Source organism: Sinohyriopsis cumingii, chromosome 16 (genome assembly GCF_028554795.1).
Source record: "Sinohyriopsis cumingii isolate HCF-2022 chromosome 16, ASM2855479v2, whole genome shotgun sequence".
In the NCBI taxonomy this organism is placed as follows: domain Eukaryota; kingdom Metazoa; phylum Mollusca; class Bivalvia; order Unionida; family Unionidae; genus Sinohyriopsis; species Sinohyriopsis cumingii.
Window position 1 is genome coordinate 90,209 of NC_142976.1, and position 20,809 is coordinate 111,017.

A 20,809-nucleotide genomic window follows, 5' to 3' on the forward strand; every position below is an offset into this window, starting at 1 on the left:
GTCTTAATTTAGTGTATTTGCCAGTCAATTAAAACGAAATAAAAACATCCAAAGAATCCTCTACGTTTGAGACAAACGTATTTGGACAGAGTTTAATTAAGCATCCCTGTGTTGAAGAAGAAGTCACCAATGGCTGGATCTAATATACACCAGGAAATAAATAATAGTAATTATTTGATTGCTATTCTTTGGTTATCCGAATTTCGTCTGGTCTGACCCCCTTCTGGTTCCAGACTGTAAGAGGAGACTACTGGATGCTGGACCAGTATTAGTTAACATGCCAAAATAACGACCGAAAAGGTACAGATTCGAATCATCCACGTCGGCAACCGTAGTGTTTCCTTGAGAATTTCATTTTATTTTAATCGCATCGGCATTAATTAACCTACATGACTTAATGTGTACCAAAAAACCACCAAACCAAACCAACGATACATGCCAGCGATGCATATCGCTATAAAAAAACGATGATACGACAACACAAACTTGTAAACCAGTTTCGATACATTTTGACGGTGTATCGAATTTGGTTGCTTCCTTAACATATTTGTCCAATTAAGATCATTTTGAATAAAACAACTCGACTTTCTTCCTGGCCATGACAGGAACAAGAACAACACTGGTATTTTACAAAGTCTGAGACCGCAAAATGTATAGGAGAATTCTCAGACCAAGAAACAGTCTTCGTTTCTTCTAATTTGAAAATGACTTCAGAAGATGTTATTTTACTCATATTGTTTGGTTTACTTTCCTGTGTTACTTAAATAAAATATGCGAATTCAGTAAACAAAACATTTAAAAGAAATGATATTTGCCACGAAACTAAGAATTGGGTGTGTTATGGATGAAGTCTCGTATCAAAGTTATTTTAAATTTCCTAGTTTTAAAAATAGAATATAAAATGTTTGACCTTTTTACGAAAAAGCTGTAATATCTATGTCATGATACAAAGCTGAATAAATACTGCATCAGATATCTGATGATACAGTATAACTTTGTTATATTTGTCTGGTTATTTGTATCGTCCAGAGTTATAATCATGCATATTGTTTTATTTATACTGTTTGTGGTCTTTTCTTATTGATTGTTGTTTATGTATATTTGTATTTTGTGCTTGACCTTGTCCAAATTTAAGTTCATGGTATACTTAACCAGTAACATTTGTTTTGTAAACAGCTTAATACATTCTCTATGATTGTGGATTAAATATTCAGATCATTATTAATAATACTTATATAAGAGACCCATGTATCTGAATTTCGCTACCACATCCTATATTAAAAGAAACTTGTTGTATCACTGATAAAAATCAATATTCTTATTGACCCATCTGTTTTGATGTAAGTTTTACGAAAATACTATGAAACATAGTCAGATAACCATTTAAATTACAGCTTTTGTCTCAGATTAAAATTTATCGCCATGCATGAATCAACTAATGTATTCAAACAGGGTTGAAGCTTTAATAATAATAATAATAATAATGAGGACTTTGTATAGCGCCTAATCTTTAGAAGCTCTGAAGCGCTTTACAACATTAAATAACACATATAAGACAAAAAACATATAATGATATGATTACACAAACAAACATTATGTGGATGTGTACAGACAATCTGATAACAATATGCATGATTGGTGGACATGTACAGACAATCTGATAACAATATGCATGTTTGGTGGACATGTACAATCATGATAACAATATTCAAGCAAAGTCAATATGTACAGAAAATCTTATAACAATATGCATGCTTGGTGGATGTGTACAGACATTCATGATAATAATAATAATGAGGACTTTGTATAGTGGCTAATCTTCAGAAGCTCTAAGCGCTTTACAACATTAGACAACATCCATAAGATAAAACACATATATAATATGATTACAAAAGCAAACACCATGAAATGAGAAAACATAAAAAACATGCTGAGAATATTTAAGGTAGGAAACATTATTAGGTCTTTAAGTTTGTTCTTGCAGTCGAAATAAGTGAGTTTTGAGAGCCCTCTTGAATGGGATCACTGTGTCTTTGTGTCTAAGTTCAGTGGGCAATTCATTCCGCGTTGCTGGGCCCTGGTATGCAAAAGAACGGTGTCCATATGACTTTGTTTTCATAGTGGGAATAATGAGTATATCTTGCTGATGTGTACACATGGGTGAGGTCGGATAGGTATGTTGGACTAGAGTCCGACAGTGAAGTGTAGCACAGAGAACAAATTTTGTGTTTGATTCTGGATCGAATGGATAGCCAGTGTAGGGTACAGAGCAGCGGGGAGGTGTGATCTGATCGTGGTAAAATTACCACTCTGTTATTGAAATATCTAGCGCTAGCCATACTACAGCATACGTGACTATTAACTTTAGTTAATAGAAAAACAAATAAAACCAAAATAAGTAAAAATCTAAGCAAAAAAACGACAACACCGCTTTTGATGATGATGTTTATGCCGACGGTACTGCTGCTGCTGATGATGATGTTGTTATTACTGATGATCATGATGACAATAGTATCAATAGGCGTTTACTGCCCTACTGCTATCTCAGCAATTCTGTCGTCATTTTACAGCCATAATAAACTCCACGATAATTATCGATGAGGAAAGTGCAAGAATATTTGAATTTTAAAAATACTTAGAACATCTAAAGTTTGATCATTAATCTGAATAGTAATCATTGATTTAGCATCTTAGGTCCTTGCTGAAGAGTTTGATTTATAAACGTAGGAAACAGCCATCATCGCTACAAAACCTATCTCCAAATAAAAGCAAATTAAAATCCCTTTAATATAACTGTTTTCAATAACCTCCCCTCGGATTACGCCAATTGAGGAGAATGTACAATAAAAAATGCGCGTTGCTTTTGTAGATAAGGATCGAGTTAACAATTTTTTGTCCACCAAATTCTTACTGAGAGGTATTATTATCTGAAGTTGATAAATAAACGTCCAAGGTAGGACCTATTGGCAATGACTCAGCAAAATCAGATCCCAAATCATGGTCTTATGTTGGCAGTTGTGATACTTGTGGTCTTATTGTTAGCCCTTTAAAACACCAATGTGATCTTTTAAACTCATCTCAGGCAAATTTAAGAATATTGGACGATTACAATTTTGTAATTTCTCAATAGTAAGTTTGATTTGAATGGACACACACATGAACAGTTTATATTAGCATATTAAGAGAGAGAGAGAGAGAGAGAGAGAGTAACTTGCAATATTTTGAATCAAACACTCCTTTGCGATTTTTTTTAGCTAATCGGGGACTTTTTCTATTTTCTTGCATCGGAAAATATGAATTAATTATAGAACTCACATATACTTTATTAATCTTAATTGAACCTTATCAGAAATTGATGCTACAAATAAAGATTGACTACACATTAGTTATGCACTGAAAAACAAATAAATTTAAGTAGCCATCATAAAATTAGAAAAGACATATAAAGAATGTAACAAAACAAGAGAAAATTTAACGGTAGACTTTTTCCAATATTTAGATCAAACTCGAAACACTGAGGCCTTAAAGACGGGTTGTCTATGCTAAGAGCTCTATCAAAGTACTGGCAGTACTGAAATAGGTGTATACCGTATACTCCGTGTACTCAGATGATTTCCTTCACTTTGCCGTAGAGTATTGACATAAGGTAAGTTTCGTGAAAGGTATGCGATCTTATTCAATATATTCAGGGATCAACTTCTTACCCTGCCTCGAGTTCTGCTTTATAACTCAAAACTGCTAGCTTCTTAACATTTTGATAGAGGCACATAAAATTAACAAAATTAAAAACGATTTAGGTTTTGAATGTGTCTGACTGGCCTATAAAAATTTCACCTTTTTTAAACTACTCAGCTATAACCGGAAAATGATACACTATCTTGTCCTTATCAGGCTATTATAGATTTAACCGCTATCATCCTCTTTATTGAGGGCAACATTAAAGATGCAAAAACCATCTATTCCCGCATAAATATATTTTATGTTCGTGAGCAAATGTTGCAGAAGTCATATTTATGATAGATAGTATAACAGTCACGTGGATTAAGTTAAAAATCATTGAACTCCCTCATTTTCAGTTTTACAGTTACATGATGTTTACCAAGGATATTGAGAAAATTCTGAATATTTGTGCATAGTACAACAACGTTCTTTATTAGTCAACAGTACATCAGTGCATCCTCTCAAAACACTCCCCATGTACTCTTTATCAGCCTGACTATACAATTATTAAATGCCATTTACACCCACGTTTGTCACTGTGTTCATACGCTGGAAATCAACACTTCCAAATGCAGCTCCCGACGAACGAATGCTTTTGCATAGAAAAAAAAAAGCTTATGAAAATCTCTTGACAGTTTGATTTCGTCGAGAGAGGTGCAGTCTATGCTCTTTCTTTCCAATACAAACTTTATCAATTTCTCTTGGTTCTGGTTTGGAAAAGTGAATCCATGTTTTATAACCACTGACTATCTCAGTCAAACCTGTCTGGTCACTCATTTCATAATTGGGCCAGTTGCTGTCATTTTAACCCGAGTTTTTTTTTATCAGTCATCTACAAATGAAAGAACCATTTTATGCAAATCTTTTCGAGCTTCACGATGATGCCTATGATAAAATGTTCCGCTGTGTATCATTTATCTTTACCCATTAACCCCTTCAAAGAAGCCACATCACGCACTTCAATCGCAGACAACAGTCTGCCATAATATAGGCCATCTTCCATATTTTCACAACCACATTGCAAACAATAAAACTACCTCAATATTGTAGGATACGATAGACATATGGCATATTATTAGAGTGTATATCAGTATGTCTCTTCTGAGACACCCTCGGGTGCATTGTGACGCCATCCGTCCTATTCTTCCCTTCTTCATATTAACAATCTTAGGTACAATGCATGTTTGATAATTGTGTTTGATTGCAGTATAGGCTTTCAATGTCTGCCCTAATAATATAATTGACAGTAGAATGTCCCTTCTGCCTCTGCAGTACATTCTCAAAACGTGTACCTGATTGTTGTGATCGTGAAAGTTCAATAATGTTAAATTTTTGGCAGCTACCGTCATACTCAGGGGCGTATAATTACTGTCAGTATAGTTACAATGATTGGTCTTTCATTGCAATCTGCACCATAAATTGACCATGCAGAAAGATTACCTTAGGTGGTCGACAAAACGGCCGCTATATGGATATGGATGAATTAAAGAACATATGGAGCTCAACGGAATCACTAGGTGGACCTTAATTTTCGCGCTCTTTGAAGCGAAAAACATAAAATTTAGTATAATCGATTTCATATGTCAAGGCAGAAAAAATTATTAATTATCAAGTGTAAAAATACTGATAAATAAAAGATATAATTGTTCTTAAATGAAATTATAATACACTTTTCTCTCTTTATTGGATAATGACCTAAATCAACATAAAACACATACTAACTAAAGGTATTAATTTATCAAACAATAACTGTACAATATAAAGAAATTTAATACGATACACCATGCATATCGGAATTTTCCGCATTAATTTATTCATCGAATTTCAAATTCTAGCATGAAATTAGAGCTTAAAAGGGAAATTAATATTACATAAGCATTATGAAAAGGGGGGCTAAATGAAAGCTTAACTAGAAATCGGTACAGTACATATATGCAGAGGGTGTGAAACTGGGTTATTTGAAATGTCGCAGCAAATGGTACTTTACTTTCTGCTTCCATCGCAATGACACATAGTTATGTCTCACCAAAGAGATAGCCTACAACGACATGACGCACCTCTTGAGTTGGATTTGGTATTGTCACATTCATCTCCCCAAGAATCTTGGACACAAAGTCCGTAACAAACTTCGGACTTGGGTCTGGTGATATGTATACTTCGATACAAACGTTCTTCTAGAAAGGACGAAGTGTCGTGTAGGACTTCACAGTTTTGTGTCCGTTTTCAACCTGGGTGTCCACTTGGATGAAGGTATCTAAAAGTGATCTGGTACAATGGCTTTTTGTACAGTTCGAAATGAACGTTTCGTAATCCTCAACACAAAATAAGAATTTCTGAAGGGTTGAAAAGACATGGAATAGATCGAAATTCAAGTTTAACAAGTATCGAAAAATGATCGGGAAATATCTTATATAACTGGACTAACCAAGTGTGTCCATATATCAAGTAAAAGGAAATTTCGATAAAAAGCTCTCGTTGTTCGATTGATTTCCACTATATACAAACAATCTGATGGATTTAATGCAGCGATTCCTACCATTGTAAGCTGATTACAAATTATACGTGTCCTTATCATCCAGACTATTCATTCTCAGAAGGATTTCTGGTTAGGTCATCATAAGGACTCTTGTATTGACGCAACATGTTTCTTTCCTCGTTTATTCAATCATTTGAAATTTCGTAACAAATGGTATTTTACTTTCTGCTTCCATCGCAATGGTATGTAGTTCTGTATCTCCAAAAAGATAGGCTACGATGATATGACGGTCCTCTTGAGTTGGATTCGGTATTGTGACATTCAACTTTCCAAGAAGCTTGGACCCAGGGTCTGTAACAAACTTCGGACTTGTGTCTGGAGATATGTATACTTCAATACCAACATTCTCCTGGAAAGGACGAAGCGTCGAGTAGACCTCCACAATTTTGTGTCCGGTTTCAACCTGGGTGTCTACTTGGATGAAGGGACAAAATACATCAGCACAATGTGACTTTCCATTGAGGTAGAATAGTTTGCTCTCAGGGTGAATATCACAGTTGAACTCTGGGTTTATTTTCACGCCATATGTGTAACGGAGAACCCTTGCTTCGATTATTTCCGGTTTCCAACCAAATATTACAGCACCGTTCAAAACTGACAGTCCGGCCTCTCGTGGTATGATCACCTTCATCTTCATCTTATCTTGAAACTTATTTCGAATGACATCTTGTACAAACCCTGACTCGGAGAAACCTCCAACCATTAGTATCATGGAAACGTCAGGGGTTCTCTTCAGCAGTCTCTCTAAATGGTCAACGATCTTGTCCGTTACCTGCCGGAACAAGTCCCGGACCAATTCCGGATCGAGACGCATTTTGTCACTGATCAGCTTAATTTGGCTGCTGTACGCAGATTTCTCAACGCATTCTTTGAAATTACTCTTTTTCTTCGCTTTGCATAGTTCCAGAAGGGAAACTGGTAACTGGAAGAGAGGATGATTTCAGAAATATAATACAATCTAAATAGAAATGGAACTTAGATACTGCCGTCAGTCAAGAATTCAGTGAATCTTTTAATTTATTATTTTTATAACTGTATTTTTTTATGCGAGTAAACTATATGATATAAAAACGCACATATGAGATGTGTTTCCATTGCACAGTTGAAGTTAATAAAGGCACCGGTATTCTTAAATGGATCATACAACCAGGAAAGCTTAATTACTTTTTAACGTGATATACCGTGATGCTGACACTAGCAAAAATTGCAAGTCTTTGAGAAATATAAGTTTCAATCTTATTTCATGCCCCGGATTATAGCGGAAAAAATGTTGATTCAATATTTCAGTTTGCTTAGAAAATTATTGTGCTATATATAAGTGTCCTAATGTGGCTGAAGTCTCAGCTTATTATTGGGTCAGAAAACATTGACATGGTTCTATATGCCTTTATCTTAACACGTTTCTCCATTTAGCACACCATTTATGCATTATGTGATAGTATATGAACTAATTTAGTTATACCTTTCAATATTCAGGGATACTGATCTCAGTGACAAAGACTGAATGTACCTAAAGCAACATCATTGCTTCAGAAATCGGCATGTCTTTTAAAGAGCACGCTTGTAAAATATTGATAATTCCGTGTAAGTAAGTTTTCTTCTTGGTTGAATTGCAATAAAAGATAGGTTTTAGCACACAACGTTATAAATATGCTTAAAATCTAAGTTTAATATATGTTTCGAAAATGTACTTAATTTCAGTAAATTTTTGTTATAAAGCGTGTCTTGTGTTTTATTTAAGCTTTGTGATGATAACTTCCCTATTTTAAAATTATTAAATATTATTATATGTATTACGGAGAATACAAATAATAGTTATTCTTACTAATTATTTATAAAGATTAATTTAACTTTTCCTACCTATTTTCTAAACATAAACATAAATTCCAAGTAGTGAAACTTCCCGGCAGTTTTGATAACTTTATGAAATGAATTATCTCTATTTATATAATAAAATCATTATAGCAGCATCGCCTGACAAAAAAGTAGCCTGTTATCTACAACGTTTAAACAAACTGAATTCTCTTGTTCACGTACTGTTAGATTTAAAGGCTTGTCGTGGAAATTATGAGTTAGACAATCAGTTTTAACATCGGCTAAATCGAACATGATTTTTTCAAAAGTAGACCAAAGAGACCAGTGTCGAAGTATTATTGAGACAATAATAATTTAATATAACTGACTCAATATGGACACGTTGTGGATAACACAAACGAGAAAATAATGCAAAACATTGGATTCCTGGGGGAAATATTTACCTTGATGGTGAGCATGTCAGTGGTGGTCGCAGTCAGGTTCCTCTTAGCGGATTCAAATTCTCTGAAGAGATCAAGGTAGTCATACTTTTGTTCTTTCTGAAAGGCTGTCATGGCAGGATTGCCGACTAAGTCCACTAAGAGTTTAAAAAAAGCGGCGTCAACTGCTGTCCCTCCCCATGGACCACCGCTCGCCTTAGCGATCTCCTTCAGCTTACCTCCCTCAAGCTTCTCGTGCACAGTAATGTCCGCAGTACCACCTGCGGTATAAAACATTATATCAGTAGTCTGCTTCCACCATCTTCGATAAGCTGTGCTTTCCGCAAAGGGCAAATTTAAGTAGCTTTTAAAATGACAAATATTTCTGACATTGCTATGCATATCTATAGTGTGTGCCCAACCTTTGTCCGTGATTGAGGTAGAGGATTTTTGTCCGTGCTTGAAGTAAATGTCTAGCCGATTTTTGTCCATGATTGAAGTTAATGCCTAGATGGATTTTGTCCGTGACTGCGGTTGATACATAGACGATTTTTGTATGTGCTTGAAGTTAATACCTAGACTATTTTTGTCCGTGATTGAAGTTAATGCCTAGAAGGTTTTTGTCCGTGACTGCGGTTGATGCATAGACGATTTTTGTACGTGATTGAAGTTAATGCCTAGATGGATTTTGTCCGTGACTGCGGTTGATACATAGACGATTTTTGTATGTGCTTGAAGTTAATACCTAGACTATTTTTGTCCGTGATTGAAGTTAATGCCTAGATGGATTTTGTCCGTGACTGCGGTTGATACATAGACGATTTTTGTATGTGCTTGAAGTTAATACCTAGACTATTTTTGTCCGTGATTGAAGTTAATGCCTAGATGGATTTTGTCCGTGACTGCGGTTGATACATAGACGATTTTTGTATGTGCTTGACGTTAATACCTAGACTATTTTTGTCCGTGATTGAAGTTAATGCCTAGAAGGTTTTTGTCCGTGACTGCGGTTGATGCATAGACGATTTTTGTACGTGATTGAAGTTAATGCCTAAAAGGATTTTCTCCGTGACTGCGGTTGATACATAGACGATTTTTGTACCTGACTGAAGTTAATGCCTAGACTATTTTTGTCTGTGATTGAAGTTAATGCCTAGAAGATGTGTTTTGTCCTGATTCTAAGAAGTAAACAAGATGTTTCCTTTGATTTTGAGCTCAAGACCTGGGGCTTTTTTTGGAAATATTTATTGCATCTTAGGTCAAAAAAAAAATATATTGATTTTATTCATAAAATTGTAAATTACTCATTGAGCTCTTGGAGACTACACTACTTTGGGATTATCTAGATCTCACTGAAAGATATTCTGGATCATATCATTGTGATGTATCAGGACATTCAAGACTATTGGAATTCATTCGGTACATTCTACACGTTTGGACGTGTGATAAATCATTCAGGATTGTTTGGTATTTAATTCACAATACTGTAAGTGTCTTTTTAATTTTCACTTTCTAACTTAGAGAAATAATTTATTCTTTGATTTTGCTAAATTTCTGGAGCGTTTGCATTAAAGAATCTGCCGCTTTAGTAATCACTATTTGCCACATTTATTGAACACGTCTTCAAACGCTTCATTACTTCAAAACTATCCGTTAGATTCATCACCTGTTGCATTTGATGCGTTGTCATGGATTATGGAATACTAAAGTTCTTTATGATATTTTTAATAAAATTACACGAGTAAACGCTATAGATAATCAAATCTAAAAGACCAAACAAGTACGCGTCTAATAGTATGCCCTAAACAGTGAGAAGTAGCTAATTATATGAAAAATAATACCAGCCAATAAAACTAAAGTGTTTATCTTGAAACTGACCCTACAGAGCGCCAACCATGACATGAATTGTCTCTGCAAAGAGACAACCTTCTTATGCTTGTCTCTCATGATCTATTACATAGACGTATACTAATAAACAGATAACAGAATAATAAACATCAATCTACCTCCAAGGTCCAAAACCATGTACTTTGTGCCAGTCGGGGTCGCACCAAAATGCATTTGTCCCTTCTGAGTGCAAAATTTGTCTACAGGAAGATACTGACAATAGAGGGAGGCTGCCTCCGGCTCCAAGGCGATGTCAAGGTTGTCAGACAAAATTCCAGCCTGAATACAGACATGTATTTAGTGTTTTCGTTTCCAGACATATGATATTATTTATCAAGTTATAGACCACACAAAAGTTTAAAATCATTTAATAAGTAAAACTAGGATGTGCTGACCTAGCTAAAGGATAAAGTGGTATTGTTTAAATATTTCCTCCTGATCTATGGCTATGGAAAAGAAATTGAAAAAAGAGCCGCTCTTTCACAAGAATCCGCAGAATTAGGAATCAAGTTGAAATCTTCCACATAAACTAATATTTCTTGTAATCTTGTCTCATCGAATCTGGTTACAGCATGTACGACAAGAAATACCAAGAAATCACCGCTGGTACAGTTTATGCCTCTACAATCAATCGTCCTGTCAATTAGGATAACAAAAGTAACTGTGATTAGAAATCAGCAGTGTTTGTAATGTCTTTGTTCCGTAACAAGTTTAGATGCGATACAACATGTGAGATTGTATTGTGAAATCTTTGCGTATGTACGAAAGGATTTAAAAATTGTTATGGTAAGATAAATCCATCACCCTTATTATCCACATTGTCTTTTTAAATGATATATAGGCCTACTTCACTACACGAGGAAGTTATAAACACGTCTGTCTAAAGAGCGGGTATCGTTTATCTTATCCATCCTTCTGACCACTATCCATTATAGCCAGAATTCTGAGTCGATACTCTAAATTAGGACTTTTTGTACAATAAATTAACAAACTTGGCAAATCTGATCTCAAGCAGTCAATTCTAAATTTTCTATGAACTTTGAACTTTTTTAAAAAAATTTAGAATTCGCTTAAAGATGTGGAAACCCTTCATAACACAATATATCCAAACTGGTTTTTTATTTTCAATTATATACGGTCCCAAACCACCACTTTAGCGGTTCCTTCATATCAAATATAGTTTGAAGATCATAACTCGTCCAATACCTGTTCAGCTGCCGTTCGCATAAACTGTTTGGCGGAGTCGTTCCAGATGGCAGGAACGGTAAGGACCCAGTGGATCTCATCATCCTTTACCCCAGTCCCTTGTTTGTCCAGAATTTTGGTCAGGTGGTTCATCAGGCACTTAATAGATAGTGAGAAAACCTGCAACGCCGACATCTTCTTTCCCGTCTCATCTTCAATCTGTGAGTCTTTCTTCAGACCCTGAACAGAGAAGTGTAAACTATATTGTACGATGGTCATGATGCACGTTCTTCACAGTTATTGTGGTTAAAATATTTAACTTTATTTGTATACCGGTAAATTGAATGCCAATTAACGTATATATTCCCTTTTTATTCGATAGCATCTGGCTGTTTAAATATTTTGTAAGATGTGTTTTTTTCCCCAAGGTTTTTAGTAGTGTAATGCTATAACATAGCATCTCCATGTCTGGATTTCTTTGCACTGAAATTATACTTCTCACAGAAAAGAATTATTACGTTCCCTTGAATATAATATCTTTGAGAAACACGTAATGTTACGTCACTGTGGCAGATTTGTTGTTATGGAACTCATGTCGAGCATATCATCAGGGCAGATTGCGCTAGAACCTTGAACATTTATTACCTACTCTCTAATCTGCCCAGAGATTTATTGATAGCTTAGATCTTTTAAAACGTTTCACTCAAGAAAGTTCGCTTGTGGACTGTTTAACACCATTCACATATTTTCCTTACACTTCGCTTCAAAAATGACATCTTCTTCCGAAATCCATATAATAGTACTGACCACTTGATATTATAACTGCGTAGGTCCTTTGGGATCGTTTGTTAACACGAGTCACCTCTTTTATCTCTCTCACAATCATTGTGTTTCAGCACCGAAATTCAACATAAATCTGTAGCTTTGCAATCATCCCCTCCCAATACCACTATAAACCCTTGAATTCATTCTTTTCACAGACTCAGTGCAGTCCATTTATAAAAAGCCTATTTAATTTTTCTGCAGTAACCTGTGCATTTATTTTGAAGATAATAATATCACATACCTCCCCTTCTTGTAACTTCATCTTGAACCTCCTGAAGAAGTACCACTTTGTGTTTTCCCCCTCCATGCAGAGGTCAGCGTATTTGTCCTCCGCCTCAAATCCAAAACTGTGGATTTTCATATCCTTGTCCAAGAGGAGACACGTTGGAGTTTTGTATGACATAAGATTTGGTTTCCCGCCATTCCACGCTTGAGGCGCGGAAATTTTTGTCGGGTCTTTGTCGAAATCGTGTTTGAACTGGAAGGCATATCCGGAATATGCCGTCCCAAAGTCTATGGCCACGACTATCAAGTAGTTATTTCTCTTGATAGACATGACTAAAACATAAAAATTCAAGTGAAAAATTTACCCTTAATTCTGGTAGAGATGAGTTCAGTCATAGTAGTATAGGAAAGCATTAGTAGGCTTAGACTTAGATCATACTTGCTTGTGGACTCTTTGCCTCCCAAAAATCCATATGATGGCACTGACCGCATACAACTCAACTACATACGTCATGATCATTAAACAATAACATCAACAAAAATGAATTATTTCATTTGTAAAATGTTACATGAATTGCAATATATGGTGGCGCACTTCAAGTCGATATATTTCACATTTATTACAACAACAAAAAAAAACCCGATATATTTCACATTTATTACAAGAACAAAAAAAACCCCCGATATATTTCACATTTATTACAAGAAAAACCATATGCAATAATAATGATCATGTGGTGCAACTGCATTTTTATTATTGCTTCGAATGAAGTTTTAAAGCGTGGCCCGATCTTGTAACGACTGGTTTCTGCAACAGGATTACTTGACTAAACTGATAAACCGGTTTCTAACGATGGAAAATACTCTGTTTTCACGGTCTTAAATGTATTTTTTCATGACCTAATTCATTTGCTCGAGATTCTCATTTAATTCAAATGTATATATAAGTTCAATATGTTGCCCTTTATTTAGGTGGTTTGGGTTTCTAGTTTGTGAGTCAAGGTCACGGGTTAATATCTTAATATTTAAAACTCCGTCTTACCTTTCACTACAAAAACTGACAAACTATCGGACGGACAATTTGATTTCAAAAAAGGAGTGGGAACTACAGACACTATTTTTATTTTACAATGCTTGGTTAGTAATTATTTAAGGCAATGCAGAAAGGTTCTAAGCAGTAATTGCTGAATTTAAAAAACATTTGATAATTTTTACAGGACTGTTTGTAGTTGACGGTTTTTTGACAAGATGAAAATGGGAAAACGTTAAACATTCTTCGTTCTAGGTACAACGTAGTTAAATCTTAACTTCTTCGATATCTCCCGCTATCGATTCTCAGACTATGAGAAGGCATTCGGAGCTGCTCGGTGTTGAAATAGACTTCAAATCCGAAGTCGGCTTTTATATATTTGTAGTTAGACAGTTTGTTAGAATTTTGTAATTTATTATTCCAGTCCGATAGAAAAGTAACTATAACTCTTTGTTTAAAACTTGGAATAAACTTTGAGCAATTATAGAATCGGGAAACATTTACACTTCATCAAAAACCAAATCTGTTAAAATCTCCTTTAGGAATGTGGCCCAACTGCTACTAGTATTTGATTCATTTTCAACATAGAAGTGCTCAGAATAAAATATTTGCAGAATTTTTTTATTCTGAAACAATATGTAACTAACTTAATAAACCTTAAATATTTAAGTGGGATTCTTCCAAGTACACTGTATACACCGACGTCAGAATTATATATTTTTACAGTAAACAAATATTTTTACAGATCTTCGTTGTACACGTTTAATGGAGTCAACTTGGTAATTTTTTTTTATCTCGGATGATAAATATTTCGATATCGGAAGATATGGAAGCAATGCAATCGCCAGAAATGAAAGATATTGCATGTTCTGTGCCAACCATGATATTGAAGATGAATACCATTTTATTTTAGCATGCCCTGTGTATACTAGCTTGATCATAAACCTAATTCGAAAGTACATCTGAAATAAACCACCCATGTTAACTTCTAGAAATAAGAAAATAATATGTTTACTTTGTGAAATTTGTTTATGAAACGTTTAAAATAAGAGATGGATTATTATTTCTATAGTAACGTATTAAAAACATTGAGTATATTTGTCCATTATCTCCTTTTCAGTTTTGACAATTGTTGAGTTTTTGTTTAAAAGTTGCTTATCGCTGCTGTTGAAAAAAAGGACAATGTAATGCGACGAAATAACCGACAAACTGCATTCTGAATATTACGTGACAGTTTCCGAGAAGCAAGTCTGGGCTGTAATTAATGGCTTGAGTCGCCTCGACAGAGAACAAAGTAAGACGCACGAAAGATTAATCAGCTGCACATGTGGCTGGTAATAGTACTAAACAGAACGGATGAAATAAGCAATGATGCAATTCATAAACTCTAAGGTAGGAATGAGGCTGCGTTTAAAACCACGATGACCAAGACCCTTGGAAGCAGCTCACTGCCTGTCACCGACCTCCCCCACCCCTCCTAAACTCCGCAGTGATCTAGAGCAAAATCCATTGGTTAGATAAGCTGTTAAAACAACATCATGCCGATTTTTAATCGCGATGGCACATTCTTAGCGCCATTTACCGCCCAACTAACTACAATCAAGCACAGACAATTCGAACATCAGTGTTAACTAAACTGTAACTGGTCTGAAGAACATTAACACAGAGTATGCAAAGAGCCAGCCTGTCGAGGTCACTCCTATCAAGACAAATGTCGGTTAGGTGAAAGCTGACAAGACTTTCGCCTCTACCGACAGCACCGATATGATAACTATGCGCCAGCAGTAGAAAAGCACACTAAAAACACCAACATGGTGGAGGCTGGGCGAAAGTGGGCAGAAGACAGAAACGAAAACAAAGCGAGTTCCTCGCCCAGTTACGTAATGCTAAGGAACATACATCATGATGAAATGGTGAAAACGATTTACTGGAAAACGTGATTATTATCCAAGCCTAGAATAAAGTAGCGGCGTTTGGCCTGGCTGGCCAGCTATTTGGGCAGTAGTCTCGAGTCCAGCTGTAGTGATAGCAAAGGACAAATAAACATAAACAGGGAAAATCCCAAAGCTTGTCGTTCATACGTTATAGACAAGCGCGGCAACATTCCAAACACACATAATTAGGGGCTGCAAATTTAACACTGGACTAGATCCTATTATACGCTGTAGTTAGCCGTGCTTAAAACGTTTTAAAAATAGTGATATCTGACACTGATATCAAGCACATGTGCATCATGCCACAGACATGTAGCATCATGCCCCACCCAGTCACATTATCCTGACACCAGGCCGACCAGTCCTAAAACTAACCTCTTAATGCTGAGCGCCTAGCGAGGCAACTGTTAGTACCATTTGTGCAAGTCTTTGGTGTGACTCGGCCAAGGTCTGAACCTGTGACCTCCCGCATCCCAGGCGAACGCTCCCACCACTAGACAACCGGAGCGGTCCTGCTGAACTCTCTACGAGCTTCTCACTGTATAGGAAGTACAACCGGAGTAGTGATCCCTAATTAAATTTTGTAGGTCTTTGTGAAGTTTGGTATAGTCTCAGAATAGCTTGGCAGAAAATCATGTCTGATGTGGGTCACTGTGTCCCAGATGAAAATATGCCAGTCCATTAGTGCTGGCAATGATTAATATCACACATAAATGTAATTATTTGGAGAGGTCTGCCTTATGGTAAACTGATTTATGATGTATAGCATAACAAGATACGTGTGCTGGCTAATGTATAGATAGATATACGACTTGAACCTATAATATAGTTATATTGCAGGTAATAAGTAACGTTTAAAAATGTTCACCGGAACTTCGGTGAACAAAATCTGGACACTGAAAAGTTTTCATCTATAAGAAACATCCTTGCTGTGGATTTTGGTGTTTTAACTGATATTTCTTCAGAGAACAATCGATATTTCTGATATATATTCATAATACCTCTTATAAGTATTCGTATTTCCTCGGATAATTTGTCATATTTCCTTAGAAAATTGTTCTTATTTCGTCAGATAAATATTGATATTTCTTCTTTCATATAGCTAATGATCTTTTCTCAGATAATCATTGGTCTCTTTTCAGATAATTATTAATATTTACATAAATATATTGATATTTCCTCAAATAATTATTTTTTTCTTATCAGTTAATTATTGATCTCTTTTGAGGCAATTATTAATATTTCCCCAGATAAATATTATTCCCACTGATAATTATCGATATTTCCTTAGATAATTATTGATATCTTCTTATATTTTTTGGGATAATTATTGACATTCTATCAGATAATTAATCAAATTTTCTGAGATAATTATATAATTCTTATTGAAAAAATATTATCTCCACATCATGGATCAAAAATTAAAATTCTTTTAGTTACTCCACAAAACTGAACAGTTTACAATAAGAAAACAAAGATGCTCTAAACGACGCTTGTATTTGTTTAAAATGACCATTAGGGTAAATAAATCTAGCATAGGAGAGAGAGAGAGAGAGGGAGAGAGAGAGAGAGATTTCAAAATTCATTTAAAGTAGTTGTTGTCAATACATATTTTAAAACATTAGTCTAAAACCATTTAAGAGCCAAGACACGTACTTAGCAACGAACTATTTTTTGACAGCGTGTAAGGAAAAACGCGAACCTGAAATATCAAAAATGGCAGTTTAATTACAGTACCTTATTATATATATTTAATATGCATTGTTTGTTAGTTGTTTTCTTTTTAAATTATTTTATGTCGTGGGTCATGAAATATTGTATCTAGTGGCTGACCTTGTTCAAAGTCAGTGACAGTTTTAGTAAACAACTTTTTTTTTCGTTTTCCCAGAGTAAGGATCATTATCTTAAGCGGAGTCAAGGACGTTGTGTTCTTTTATAGCTGGACTACGTGATGAATGTGATATGATTTATTGTGACCTCTATATCCATCCGTCTGGTTATATTATTTGGTTATTATTCATGAATTAATGTTCTCTTGGGACCTTGTTCCATTTTAGTTTCAATTGTTTTAAGTGAGCAACTCGTTTTAGCATGACACGTAGGGTGCATGTATAAACAATGTGTTGCCTTTTGTACCTTTCAACACACGACTTAAACTGATAAGAAAGTAAATAAGAGAAAAGAGTAGCAACATTGAAAATACCTAAGATTAACATTTTTGCTTTAACTTTCAAGTTGCACTACTATGTACGCTATCTATTATTTCACCACACTCAGGCCGGCCCTTGGATGTGCGGGGCCTACGGCAGCATACGGGGCCCACGACAGCATGCGGGGCCCAAGGCAGCTTGCGGGGCTCAAGGCAGCATGCGGGGCCCAAGGCAGCGTGCGGGGCCCAAGGCAGCGTGCGGGGCTCAAGGCAGCATGCAGGGCCCAAGGCAGCGTGCGGGGCCCAAGGCAGCGTGCGGGGCCCGAAGACAGCATGCGGGGTCCAAGGCATTGTGCGGGACTCAAGGCAGCATGCGGGGCCCAAGGCAGCGTGCGGGGCTCAAGGCACCATGCAAGGCCCAAGGCAGCAAAAGCGATGAGCGGGACCCCAAGCAAAATAATTGCATTGCGGAGTTGATTTCCTGAAAGCGCGGGGCCCAAGGCGGTTGCCTCGTTCCCCCTTGCCCAAGGGCCGGGCCTGACGACACTAGTTTATACATGAATGTCATTTACCTAACAAACAATACGCACATAAGTATACTCTGTAAATACACTTTCATTTACTTCCTGGTTGAAATGACATGTCATGTTTTTACACAACAGTCAACCAAAATAACCAGATAAACACATATTTCTTCTTAAACCAAAATCTGAGTGTACTAGCCTGATTTACTAAAACTACTAGTAATGTAGAGACAACATGGTATTATCGATAATATGATAACACTACATCTGGTTTCATTTTAATTGCCACCTTGATTAAATGACGGTCAGTCACGTATACACATCTTCATCCGCAAAAACAAATTCAAAATTAAAAAAAGAAACAAACAACAAACAACAACCCCCCAAAACTCCAGCTCAAATTGGCTTGTTACCCTAGTAGTCGACGAGACACCAGAAGATAGAGATGCAATATTCACCGTCAATGTATTGACTCACCTGGGACCCAACTTACCACGTGAATCACTCTTCCCCAACTAATTTTATTCGTATACTTGTTACACGTGACCCGCAAAGCCAACAAGGAACTAATTTTGCCTTTTCTTTATAAGCGCCCAACGAGTCATGACCCTATAGGAGGATGTACAAGGAATATACGATTTTAGTCTCATGATAAAAGGACTTTCCGTTTCTTTGTTCTCAGTATTTATTAATAACTAGGTTAATTGACCGTCCTCGGACGAGAATAAAAAAAGTATTAAAAAAATTAAATAAAAAAAATTAGGCTGAGGGAGTTTAAACAAAAGTTTGAAAATAAAAATACATATTTTTTTTCTTCAAACGTGGATGCCGCCGCGAGTTTCGAACTCGCGACCTTTTGTTTGGCAGCCGTGAGACAGATGACAAATCTGGATGTTTAGACCGTTAGAACATTGTGTGTGTGGGTGATCTGGATTTTTAACGTAGCTTTCAAAAAACTTTCAGTCATATCACTGCGATGTCTGCAGTGTGGCAGTTTATAGATGTCTAGCACTGGGGCATCATGCCGCAGACATGTAGCATCATGTCCCACCCATTCACATTATCCTGACACCAGGCCAATCAGTCCTAACACTAACCTCTTAATGCTGAGCGCCAAGCGAGGCAGCTGTAAATACCATTTTTATAAGTCTTTAGTATGACTTGGCCGGGGATCGAACCCACGACCTCCCGCATCCGAGGCGGACGCTCTAACCACTAGGCCACCGGAGCGGTCTGAGAACATTGTAAAATCAAAGTTGTTTGTTATATCATTAATATTATTTGTTATTATTCCACAGACTCGGGGTGGAATTTGTGCTGTTCTTTTCTGTTGAGTTTGAACAACGTGCCGTTCTTCTTCTTCCAGATAATACTATTTCCCAACTGATGGAAACAAAGTTGGTGACATGCAGGTTTATTTATTAGATCATCACTCACCACTCAACTTCTGGTAAAAACGGAATCAAATAGGCCAATAGATGTTTACAAGAATTTTTGAAAGGGTATATAATCCATTTTCTTTTGTATTCCTTCTTTTGTGAGGCGCGCACCTTCCATGTATCGCAGTTATTTTGAATTTGCTGATCTTGTACTGGGCCAGCGGTTCTTTTGCATAGAGAAGAACGAAAGCAAGTAAGATGCGGTTGATTTATTGGATACATACCATATTGCTTTACAACTAATTGTTACAATATCGTATATATATATGTATTTCTTAAAATGTCTTTTCTTTCTTTTTTTTTTAGTTCCTTGCCATGAAGGAGGGCTCAGTGGGAGAATAGTACAATATAACGTTATCGAACGTCTATTTATTATTATTATTATTATTATTATTATTATTATTCCGTACTCTTTTCTTTACGATGGAAATGGCTATCAATGTGATAATTTTTTGCATGTCGAAACCAAAGGGTTTCTTCTTGTTTCTTAAAGCAAGTTTTTGTCATAAGACTTCGCATATACCTTATATGCCTTCTTTCTTTGTTTTCTCCTTCATTCCTTCTATCAAAGTATATCTCTGACTCTGTCCGTAATGTCTATTTCTGTGTCTTTCTAATTATCTGTCCGTCTGTCTCCACTGTCTCAAAGAAGTACAGTTAAACCCCTGCGTTGATGCCTTTATTCTAACATCGAACATAGCCATGGACTGGCTGCTTACTGAAAGGTTGTGCCTAACAATCGGGATCCCAATCACCCGAATGAGGAAAGTTCAAGTTCACTAAGAGATTGTCTTGAAAAGAACAACTTCAGTTTTAACGAAAAAAAATATCTCTAAGGAAGCGTTTGCACATATTTAGTACTACTCGTCAATTGCTACATAAAAATAGTTCTCATCCAAGACATTCACACGTGTTCGTTGCTTTGCACAGGACTACGAGAATGAGGTTAAATTAAAAGTACAAGAAATAATTACACTTATTCAGACAGACATTCAGCTTCCCCAACGAATTATACAAAATTTTAGTGTTTTGCAACAAATGTTTCTTGAAGCTTTTGGAAAATGTACTTGGTTAAGGCTGACAAAATAAATATGAACATAGATTCAGCGATGGAGTTTCGA

The 20,809-nt window shown here is 36.0% G+C and overlaps 1 protein-coding gene across 3 annotated transcripts; it reads right to left on the reverse strand.

The window, feature by feature from the left end:
- Nucleotides 1–5,374: 5,374 nt before the first annotated feature.
- LOC149779799 (heat shock 70 kDa protein 12A-like) lies at nucleotides 5,375–18,812 on the reverse strand. Of its 3 annotated transcripts, none has more exons than XM_089936462.1 (6): nucleotides 18,727–18,812; nucleotides 12,629–12,945; nucleotides 11,584–11,802; nucleotides 10,497–10,656; nucleotides 8,515–8,771; nucleotides 5,375–7,178 (listed from the first exon to the last, which is right to left on the reverse strand). In XM_089936462.1, the coding sequence occupies exons 2-6, from the start codon at nucleotides 12,941–12,943 to the stop codon at nucleotides 6,378–6,380; spliced, it is 1,752 nt and encodes a 583-aa protein (XP_089792588.1). In that variant the 5' UTR covers nucleotides 12,944–12,945; nucleotides 18,727–18,812; the 3' UTR covers nucleotides 5,375–6,377. The 3 variants fall into 3 exon arrangements, with proteins under 3 accessions (XP_089792588.1, XP_089792587.1, XP_089792589.1); XM_089936461.1 differs by having other exon boundaries at nucleotides 18,663–18,776; XM_089936463.1 differs by having other exon boundaries at nucleotides 18,743–18,771.
- Nucleotides 18,813–20,809: the final 1,997 nt, after the last annotated feature.

Excerpts from the sequence above, each read along its gene's own strand:
- LOC149779799 (XM_089936462.1), bottom strand. The coding sequence starts at position 12,943 with ATGTCTATCAAGAGAAATAACTACTTGATAGTCGTGGCCATAGACTTT. Across the intron at positions 11,803-12,628 it reads TGAAGTTACAAGAAGGGGAG|GGTCTGAAGAAAGACTCACA; the intron begins GTATGTGATATT and ends TTCTCTGTTCAG. Across the intron at positions 8,772-10,496 it reads CATGGTTTTGGACCTTGGAG|GTGGTACTGCGGACATTACT; the intron begins GTAGATTGATGT and ends TTTATACCGCAG.